The sequence below is a fragment of the Trifolium pratense genome, linkage group LG1 (assembly GCF_020283565.1).
Source record: "Trifolium pratense cultivar HEN17-A07 linkage group LG1, ARS_RC_1.1, whole genome shotgun sequence".
Classification (NCBI taxonomy): domain Eukaryota; kingdom Viridiplantae; phylum Streptophyta; class Magnoliopsida; order Fabales; family Fabaceae; genus Trifolium; species Trifolium pratense.
In genome coordinates this window covers 14,608,283-14,620,253 of record NC_060059.1, presented here as the reverse complement: position 1 = coordinate 14,620,253, position 11,971 = coordinate 14,608,283, and the positions used below count along the sequence as shown (strand labels likewise).

Genomic DNA, 11,971 nt, shown 5'->3' with positions numbered 1-11,971 from the left:
TGAGGTACATGTTGTAAAATTAAATGTTAATTGTTATGGTTGTGATTCATATATAGTTTGGATTAGAAGTAGAAATATGATGATTCATTAGGGGACGTTGATTGTTGCTTCCTATGTTTCATTTGTTTTACCTTTTCTTTCTCAACTTGTGTATGATCTGTTGAGGATGAGATAATGTACACATACATTGAATAATGATTAATCAAAAACTTGTATCTAACATGAACTTTAGTGTTTGTTAAGAAATGAAAATTTGAATCAATTTCATCAATAATAGATTTTTAATATTGATCGAAGAAGGGTGGTCAAACTTATCAAATTTCTTGAAAACAAGAACCAATTATATTAAACAGATAGTAAATAAGTTACATCTCCCATATCAATATTAGATGAACTAAAATATTGACTATAGTACTATTGATGAAAATGCTTATAGGTTGTTTGAGTTTATCGACCATATATGCATGTGTCGACAGCGAGTGAGAATTGATTCTTGTCCTAATATACCCTTCCTAGGTGGTAAAAAGTATAAGGAAGATAGTTTAAAAGATGATGAAATTAGTTCCCTTACACTTTGAAAAAAAATAAAAAGATCGTGTTTTAAATAGATGAAATTAGTCATTACTACATCTTATGCGATATATGTGATTTGTTAGTTAATTATTTGAGATCGATATTGTGCACTGATAGGCAATTACTTGAAATATTCATCCACATGAGCATCTTGTACTATATATATATATATAGCTTTCTCCTAGATGACAGCACTCTTCTTTTCTGTTGCTTCTCGTAGAAAACCAAACCTAGTGGAGAGAAAGAAAAAAAATAGTTTCTAACATGCAATTTTTTTTCTTCCAGTTTTCGCTTTGTTGCTTTTATTTATCATTAACAGATGAGAGAAATATTGTATTTTACGAGCTTAAACTTGTAATATGTTGATAAAGGATATGTGAAAGATAATATTCTAGATTTATCTTAATTTTTAGGTTTAAATACAGTTTTGTCCCCCTGTTTTGATTAAATCGGAATTTTATCCCCCCTGTTTTATAATTTTTGGATTTCCCCCCCTCAAAATTTTATCGAGTTTTGTCCCCCTGTTTAGTAATTGGACAGACCTTCACTAAAACTGTAATTAATCTCTCTTTGTAACTCCAAATTTAGTGGGGTTTAATCATGTGGAAAGCTAACTCGATTATGGTCATTTCGGTATCCATTTGGTGAATTATTGATCCAAATTGAGTTGTGTGCGAAGCTTTGAAGTTGTGACTCGAAAGCAGATTTTGTGCATATTTTGGGGGACATACCTTTACTAAAACGGTAATTAATCTCTAATTGTAACTCCAAATTTAGTGGGGTTTGATTATGTGGAAAGATAACTCGATTACGGTCATTTCGATATCCGTTTGGTGAATTATTGATCCAAATTGGGTTGTGTGCGAAGCTTTGAAGTTGTGACTTGAAAGTAGAATTTTAAGGGGGGAAAATCCAAAAAATTATAAAACAGGGGGGGTAAAAATCCGATTTAATCAAAACAGGGGGGCAAAACTGCATTTAAGCCTAATTTTTACTTCTCATATCATATCCAGTGACGGCTTGCTCACATGTGTAAGGTGTGCGGCGGCATCGGGCCTCAAAATTTTGAGGTCTATAATATTACTTATATATTATTTATACTTATAAAATATCAGATGTATATTAATAGATTAATTTTTAAGCCATAAACTAATAGTTATATATTGTTAATGTTCATATAATATCATATGAGTATCAACAGATTAGTTATCTATACTAGTAAATATAGTTTTAGTCCATTTTAATCTTTCCATAAAATTTAAACTTAGATTAGGATATTCCTTTTTGACGTTATATACAAAAGTAATTATTTTGTATTTCTTATCCCATTTGATTTGATGCAATTGGTTTAATATTGATAATCTATATGTTTACAAGAATAAAAATATTTTTTTATATTATACGCAAAAATCGACAGTTTTTTTTTAAAAAAAAAAAATTTATATTAAGGGCCACTTTTATATTTTGCACAGGGTCTCCTAAAACCCGGAGACGCCCCTGCTCATATCTATCTATTATTGTCATTGGATCTACAAATTTGAAACAAAGTAACTCATATATAATTTTTGTTGTATCATTTGTTGCATTGTGTACGAAATATTCAACTATTTGAAGAGTATGAATATTTTGATCAATGAAATTTTGGATACAACAAAAAAATTTCAAGTTAACCCGTTAAAACCGACCTGTTATACTCGTCACTCATATGACTCGACACCCGAACAAATCGAAGATGTAGACGGTCAAAATTTGGTTTATTAATTTGACAGTTTTCGGCCTAATCCGAACCCGGCTAATGGTCAGCTCTACCCCCCACACACATAAATCATTTTAAAAAGTATGGACCATGTAAGTTTATACATTTTTTTGTGTGTCATGCTAAGAAACCAAAAATCATTTTAAAAAGTTTTTTTTATATATATATATATATATATATATATATATATATATATATATATATATATATATATATATATATATTAAAAAGATAAATTAACAAATTTTAAGACTATTGTATTATATTAAGTTTTTTTTTGTATTAAATGTTGCTATGATCGAACTCAAGACCTCTTGCATACTACTTAAACTTTTTACCATAGACCAAATCTAATTAATGACTTTATTACGGAGTATATTAAGTTTTTAACTAGTATTCCAGAAATACTAGTTAATATTTTTTTTATTAATGTAAATTAATCAACTAAATGAGTTATATACACAATGTTGGTATTTCAAGTGTGAGTTGAGTCTCACATCGGATAAAACAGTTAGAGCCCGTTTTGTGCGCAGGATAGCATAGTGACAGGATAAGATATAAAACAGGATAAGGATAGGATATGATAACAGCAGGATAATAGTTATACTCAGTTATCATATCTTGTGTTTGGTGCACACAGAATAACCAACATGATAACTATTATATTTTGTTTTTAATACATATTTGCTCATAATAATATGATAAGATATATAACATATTTAATTGACAAAATTACTCTTGTAAAACAATTGTTATTTTTTAAAAATTATTTTGTAATACTTTGAATGTTATAAATAAAAAATATAAATAAGTAATCAAATAACTTTATATAATTTAAAATAAAAATCATGAGAAAATAATCAAGTTTAATTTTTTATATGAATCATGATCAAATAAATAACTCAATAATATATACATGTTAGATAAGCCAAATAAATATATGATACATCTCATACGTAAATAATAAAACTACTATTGCAAAAGAATTATATTTAATTTTTTATAAAATTTAAATTAATATCCCTATTTGTCAATTTTTTAATAATCATTTTACTTTAAAATATTGTAATTTTAGTAAAATTTTGATTTTTTAGAATATATAAATTACAAAATTACCCCTGTGAGAAAATCATATATATATATATATATATATATATATATATATATATATATATATATATATATATATATATATATATATATATATATATATATATATATATATATATTTAAAAATTAATTATTTTATTATTTATATTTTATTAATTTTATTTTATGTATTTTTAAAATATATTTTATAAAATAAATCAGTAATTTTTTTCTTATCCTATCCTGCTGGTAACCCAGCTCAAATTCAGGATAAGAATTATAACTAGAGAGACAGGATAGGATAAGCTTCAGGATTAACTTATCATATCCAGCTGTATCACCAAATACTGGATTGCGGCAGGATATGATACAGTTATCCTATCCTGTCTCTTATCCTATGCACCAAACAGGCCTTTAATGTTGAATGATTTATAAGTGAGATGACCCATAAACCTAACACCTTAAGGTTTGGGGTTAAAGTGTGGTGTCCAAATCACTTGTGAAGTTGTTCAAGACCCGATGTGATGATCCCCGGATCCCCTCAAGATCCAACAGTGGTATCAGAGCCAATAGTTGTTATCCGACTCCTTGTGTCGAAAGCCTTCTTGACAGAGTGTTCAGGCAGCGTGTCTTGTTGATGGCACACAACGACAAAACAAGTGGATGAAAAAACTTCCGTTCGATGGGGAGCATACCCATAAAATAATGGATGAAATCACACTTGAGGGGGAGATGTTGGTATTTCAAGTATGAGTTGAGTCTCACATCGAATAAAACAGTAAATAGTTAAATAATTTATAAGTGAGAGGACACATAAACCTTACACCTTAAGGTTTTTGGTTAAAGTCCAAAATGTTTGGCCTAGAGTACCATTTTCTTATTAAATTAAATGTATAAATCTGAAGAATAATTTAATGGCTCTCTTTGGTGTCTTACGTGGAATTTGACATTTCAAAGTCTATTGGGGGCGGCAGCCGGCTTTGATTTGCAAAACGTGTTTTTTTCCCTTCCAAGCATTGATGATTGGTTGATTTGATCCATTGAAATTGATAGCAAACAATTTGGTCCTGTTAACAAGCAAAAATAAAAAATAAAAAAAAATTGGTCCTGTTCATTTTTCATTCAACCTCTTTTTGACTGGATTCTTCACTCCAGTATATATGGTCAATGAATTTTACAAAATACTGTAAGGACTAAGTACCGATATACTCCTTCCGATTTTTATTATAAGAAAAAATTTGTTATTTAGATTCATAAAATGTTTTATATATTTAGACCATATTATGAACTAGATACATCAAACACTCTATAAATTTAGAAAGCAAATTTTTTCTAATAAGGACCGAAAGAAATATATAATATCATAAAATCACATGTGAATATGTGATGCTATAAACAATTATTTTAATAGAACAAAATTAAGGGGAATTTTTTTATAAAAAATAAAATAAAAATTAAGGTGGCTGTGGTCACGGGAGCTTAACAAAAGAGGAATACCTTACCCAAAAAAAAACAAAATCATGGCCCTGACATCTTTTTCTATAGTTTTAAGTTTGATTATTTTTTACGTAAAATTGACTTTAAATGGATCTCTAGAAGTGGTCAGCAAAATTATTGATTCCCGAGCCGGATATCGAATTTTCAAAAGAAAAAAAGAAATATTGGTCATACGTGAATACTGAATATTATAATATTGAATATACATCTTATTTGAATATATATCGTTATACCTTTGAAGTGAATAATTTTAGAGTCATGCTAAATAATACTCCTGTGGTACTCTTTAAGCATTTCATTTAAAGAAACCATTTATTCAAAAAACGAAATATTTCAATTTTTAATGCATTAACTTCACACATTTTTATAAAATTTTAACAAAAATTTACTATTTAAAATGTTTTAAAGAGTGTCCCGAAAATACTATTTAGCATTTTTTATAATTTAATATGTCCAAAATTAATAGTTCAAAAAAAAAATGTCCAAAATTAATAAACATTATTTTCAACTGTGTATTAATACATTTTCAAATAAAATGTGTAGTTAAGATTTGTACTATTATAAAATATACACTTATTTGTATTAGTAGTTAACAGGAGCCAAAGGAAAAAAAAGTCAAAGGGTTTGGGTGGGGCACCCACAGCCACAAGAGCAAAGCAAAGATGCACGGAAGCATAATATTCTTCTTACAAGGAAATATTTTTCTCATCCGATTATTTTCGATTTGAAAATCACACAATGCAGAATATTCATTTCTTAATATTCCGATTCTAATTTTTACAAATAGATTTGTTATGTTACTTATGTATTTTCTACAAAGAGTGTGTTTGGTAACACAAATAAGCTAGCTTATACTTATTATATGAGTTTATAAACTTGTTTCAAAAAACTAGAAGTGTTTGGTAACAAACTTTTTTTACTAGTTTATAGTTTTTTTTCATATGCTATTTCAAGTAGCGTTTGAGTTTATAGCTTATAGCTTTTTACACTTTATTCTATTTTTTCCCTTTAATTTAATAACTACGTACCCACTCTAAAAAAAAAAACTACCCACTATCAATTATATCATTTTATATTTATTAACCATTTAAAAGCTAATTTTACCAAACATTTTATTTCATAAATGAGGGAAGTATTCTCAAAAAAAATTTAGACATTCCAAATATATAATCATGCTTAAATAAATAGATTAATATGACCATGAGAATGGAATATAGAGTAAATCAACCTAACTAAGAGTGATGACTTGTTTTCTATCATTTGGTCTAAGAAGAGTAGAAGATAATATATGGGTATGGAGTATGCGAAGGAATGAATTAATTTTGTACCTAATATGAGGAAACTATATAATAATGTCTTAATCAACAACAACAAATTAATCAATCAATAATCCAAGAGATGAAGAGTACACCAACCACCACCAGCAGCCACAATACTTTACGCTAAGTTAAGCCATACTCTATACTATATATATTTGTATCTTTTATTTATTTTATTGAACTTGCTTTGTTTCTTTCCTTTGCTTTTTTGTTTCTATAAAAAAAAACTTTGACACATTTTGTTTCTATAATTTAAAAATAGGCAAGTTGTACAAAGCACCTTCACCTTATTTTTTTTATTTTTCTTTGTTTTTTTTTTCACGAGTTACTTCTTTAAGGTTAAAAAAAAAGTGAGCAATACTGGATGGATCCTATTATTTTGTTTTTAATTTGTTTTATCTATCTCTTATTCAGAAAAGGAAAATTACATTTCAAATTCATTAAAATAACATAAAGAAAGAATATAGTATGTGTTTGGTTCTATGGTGGACAAAATTGATTTTGACAGAATTAAGTTTGATAGAATTGATTTATATTTGGGTATATTCATACAAAAGTGAGTTGAACAAAGAATTTGAGTGTAAAAATCAATTATAGAATGAGAAGCTACAATTTCTAGCTTCAAGTAGAATCAATTCTGGAGGCAGAATCAATTCTACTTTTAAGAAACCAAACAAGCCAAAATCAATTCTACAGGTCTAGAATCAATTCTGGCTACTCCAGAATTGAAACCAAACATACACATAATGGATCAATCTCCTACGAATAAATAAGATAAATGACTTAATTTTGCCTAATAAATATAATAGCAAAATTACATCTTTAATCCTCTATTTTTATTTTAAGTAATGATTTAGTCCTTTATCTTTTTGGTCTTTTATATTATATATGATTTTTTACAATATAAGATATATTTATAATTGAAAACGAACAAAGTTTTTTGTTTAAAGCTTATCTAAAATAAATATAAAAGTAAATAATAACACAACAACCGGAGGAAAATAAATATAAAAATAAATAAAAAAAATAAAAAATAAAAAATAAAAAATGGAAGAATGGAAAAACAGTAACAAAATATCCGAAAATACAAGGTAAAGCAACCTCAATAAATCCGAAAAAAGTAATTAATGTTCAACTTGAAGCTCAAAAATTCATCATCACTGCAAAAACAAAATAGGAGACAAAGAGAGGGGAGGAGGAGAAGAAGAAGAAGAAAGTTGAAGCCTTTTTTTTCTCTCCACTCTTCCTAAATCAACCACCCTCTCTCTCTCTCTCTCTGAGCTGGGTTTTGTTGGTGGTAAGGGATGTTTAGTTGTGAGTGTTTTTGTTGGGATATTGTTCCTGAATTCATTGTCTCTGATCCACTTCCTTTTTCTCTTCCTTCACCTCTTCCACAATGGCCACAAGGTATCTATCTATATCTATCTATGTCTTTCTTTTAACTTCCCTTTTTGGGTTATTTTCTTGTTTCTAATTAATGCAACATCTTTTTTTTTTTTTTTTTTGAAAACTGGAATTTTACAAATATATTTCAATTTTAATGATTAAGTCAAACTACTTTCATTTCTACAAGTTTATAATTTTTACACCAATTGTTATGTATCCCAGTTTCATGATGGTGCAAAAAAAACAAACTTTCTATTTTGGGGTTGTCACAAGATGGAAAATTTGTGTAAATTAGAGAGATTAATTATTGAATCTATCTTGGATTTTTTTTTTACCATTCATATTGTGGTTAATTTGGGAAATAATGGTTTCTTTATGTTAGTGGATTTTTTTTTACACTATATGGTTATTTTAGTTAATTTCCGAGCTTAGTTCTTAATTAATCATCTTTACTGCACATTTGACTTTGGCAATGTTTTACAAGGGTTTACTGCGGAAATCTAAATTGAATTCTTGCTATGAATACTATTTAATTTCTTATTCATGTACTAAGAAGCTTGTCATTGATCTACTCAGGTGGCGGTTTCGGCTGCGAGAGAATGTCTCTTGGGAAAATAGAAGTTGCAAAAGTAGACAAGTTTGAGAAAATTTGGAGGTGCACAAATTCGAATGGAAAGTCACTAGGTTACACATTTTATAAACCTTTGGAGATTCCGGATGGGTTTTTCTGTCTTGGTTACTACTGTCAGTCCAATGATCATCCGTTGAGAGGTCATGTTCTTGTCGCTCGGGAAACTAGTTCTCAACTTCGAGCTGATTGTGCTCATGGTTCCGCGTCGGAATCACCAGCTTTAGAAAAGCCACTTAGCTACTCATTAATATGGAGCATGGATTCACATGATGAATGTGCTTACTTTTGGTTGCCAAATCCTCCGAAGGGTTATAAAGCGATCGGCATAGTAATTACGACCAATTCAGATGAACCTGAAGTTGAAGAAGTTAGATGCGTACGAACAGATCTAACAGAAGTTTGTGAGACATCTGATTTATTACTAACAATAAAGTCAAAGAAAAATTCTTTACAGATTTGGAAGACAGAACCTTGTGATAGAGGTATGCTAGCTAGAGGTGTATCTGCCGGGACATTCTTCTGTGGTACCTACTTTGATTCCGAACAAGTGGTGGATGTTGCGTGTTTGAAGAATATTGATTCTTCATTGCATGCAATGCCAAATCTTAACCAGGTTCACGCACTTATCGAGCATTATGGGCCAACAATATATTTTCATCCCGATGAGATGTACATGCCATCATCGGTGCCTTGGTTTTTCAAGAATGGAGCACTTTTGTATGCCGCAGGTAGTACGAAGGGTAAAGCTATCGATTATCATGGCTCAAATTTACCTGCTGGAGGATGCAACGATGATGCGTTTTGGATTGATTTGCCTACTGATGAAGATGCAAGAAATAATCTAAAGAAGGGAAACATAGAGAGTGCAGAACTCTATGTTCATGTAAAACCAGCATTTGGTGGAGCCTTTACCGATATTGCAATGTGGGTTTTTTGCCCCTTCAATGGACCTGCAACACTTAAAGTGTCATTGATGAACATTGAGATGAGTAAGATAGGGGAACATGTCGGCGACTGGGAGCACTTCACCCTTCGCATAAGCAACTTCACCGGAGAGCTTTGGTCGGTTTTTTACTCTGAGCACAGTGGAGGTAAATGGGTAAATGCATTCGATTTGGAGTTTATTAAGGATAACAAACCAATTGTTTATTCGTCAAGACATGGTCATGCTAGCTATCCTCATCCGGGGACTTACCTTCAAGGATCATCCAAACTTGGAATAGGAGTTCGCAACGATGCTGCTAAAAGTAAATTCATTGTGGATTCTAGTGTTAGATATAAGATTGTTGCGGCCGAGTATCTTGGTGATGGAGTCATTACAGAGCCATGTTGGTTGCAGTATATGAGAGAGTGGGGTCCTACCGTTGTATATGATTCGCGTTCCGAAATAGAGAAGATAATAGACCTGCTTCCAATATTTGTTAGGTTTTCTGTGGAGAACCTCTTTGAATTATTTCCAACTGAGCTTTATGGTGAGGAGGGGCCAACTGGTCCAAAGGAGAAGGACAATTGGCTAGGAGATGAATATTGCTAGTCCTGCATTATGCTCTGACCATATTCTGCTATGCAAAGGAATCCAAACTTTCTGTTCTTATATAATGGTTTGTTTTTGGATTTGGATTTCCTACATGCATAAATTAACGCATTCATGCAATCAGCACACCAGTAGTCACTGAATCAAGACCAGACAGTGCAGACTCAAATTCCGAATCCGAAATTTGGACCGTCTTATCTAGATCCAATGACCATTGATGTGTTGACTGTGTGAATGCGTGAGATCCTGTGTCACTCATGGTTGAAGTGACCAAGAGATTGTCATCGTGTATCAACTGTATATAGGAGGTATGCCTCGGATAGTAGCTATTTACTGCATTCTTGGTTCACGTGAAAAACAATATATATAGTTCTGATGTTTAAGTTGCTTAAAAAGAATATGTATAATTACGGAAAAAGGATAGAACATATACAAGGTAGGACTATAGTTGTATACACATTTCTGGTCTCAGTGTAAGATAATATTTGTTGCTGTTGGTTGGTGGGAGACATGAAAGTTTTCATTAGCATTGCTTGTAATGGAACAGGAAGGTAGTGGTGCTTGATTCAGTGTTGTTATATCACATAATTTACTTGCATTTATTTGCTTGGAATTTTTTTTTTCCATCTATCCTTGCTTATAAACTTTACATGCCAACCTATGATAATGTTAGGCAATAACTTCAATGCAGAACAATAGCTGTGAGACAACATAATGTAAGTGGAGTGTTCGGGGTTCAAACTCTGGCTCCCGCATAATATATGCAATGTCACTACTCATTATCAATTGAACTAAGCTCACGGGGACACAAGATAATGTGTTTCTACGTGTGCCATAAACTGGATACATATATATTATTAAAAGAAATTGTACTTCCAATGAGTGTTGGGACATACTTGTATTTTTTTTTTGGAACATAACATGTGTTCTTTTATTTTATGTTGTATTTTCAAAATCTGTGTCAGTTGTATGAGATGAAAAATGGGAGATAGAGATAAAACTATATAATGTCACATGCGGTGTTTAAATTCATTTAAATATTCAATTAACACAACTCGTTTTTATTGGCAAGCTTTGTCACTAAACTTGCTTTCCACGTGAATAGATGAATTCATTTAGAAAATAGTATTACATATTCTAACTAATATTATACGAATACAATAAATTTATATTTGATCGAGAGTATTCAAGTTCGATGAACAATCATAATATTCTTTGTCTACAAATCAAACAATTGAAAAAAGTAAATACTATTGATTGATAGATATATTAAGAAAACATGATTGGCTAAGTGAGATCATCTTTGGTGATTTCTTTGATTTACAAATCAAATTGTTATTATTAGACTATTTTATAGACTTTTATATCTCCCTACACCAAATTATAATAAGCCTCATATGGAAAGCATAAAAATAAACAAAATCTCACCCTATTTAGACTGTGGTATACAATTTCATTCTTGTAAGTTATTATCATTTGTTTCTTTAACCCTTCGAGTTTTGGAAGAAGGTCATGTTACAAGAGTCCACTCAATAAAGTTCAATGAAGCCGTTATTCCATTGGTCGAGGCAAGCTCAACTCGTGCTATTGTGCAGAAAGCCATCGAGAAGGATACCGCATGATAATCAGATCAATCATCGTGCAATTTGAGACTCGAGAGGAATAGTTTGATCGTTGTATAAAATATGTCCCTTTGCTAGGTTGTATCTTAAGCAATGATTATTTGTCTGCACTAATCTTTATGGGATTGAAAAGATAAGTAAAATATACATTTTATATTTCTTGAATGAAGACAAAACCAGTCTCCACCATTGTAAAATTCAAAGTTCAGCTAAGAGGTATGATAGTTTGACCAATAATTTGTTCTGACAAAATAAAAATTCAAGATGAATAAATAGTAGTATCATTTGAGAATAAGAAAATAGAATTCTCTCCATTATTGTTTTAAAACTTACACTATTTTTTCAAAAGTAATATGATCAACCTTTTTTTACTATTTGTAATTTCCAATGTCATTCATATATCGTTTTAAATTCAACTATGTCAATTATATGATGAAAAAAGATAAAAATAAATATTTCAAACAAAGTTTAAGAAGCGATAAATTAAAAAATTTAACACCAAGTTCTAGATTTATATTAAAAAAAAAAAATTATTTAAATAAGTTGTGAGTTTGATGAAAGATC

The 11,971-nt window shown here is 30.0% G+C and overlaps 1 protein-coding gene across 1 annotated transcript; it reads left to right on the top strand.

Moving 5' to 3' along the window:
* Positions 1-7,255: 7,255 nt before the first annotated feature.
* On the top strand, positions 7,256-10,387 carry LOC123903153. The gene is made up of 2 exons (XM_045953059.1): positions 7,256-7,641; positions 8,197-10,387. Exons 1-2 carry the CDS (start codon positions 7,539-7,541, stop codon positions 9,783-9,785), a joined length of 1,692 nt encoding a protein of 563 aa, XP_045809015.1. The 5' UTR covers positions 7,256-7,538; the 3' UTR covers positions 9,786-10,387.
* Positions 10,388-11,971: the final 1,584 nt, after the last annotated feature.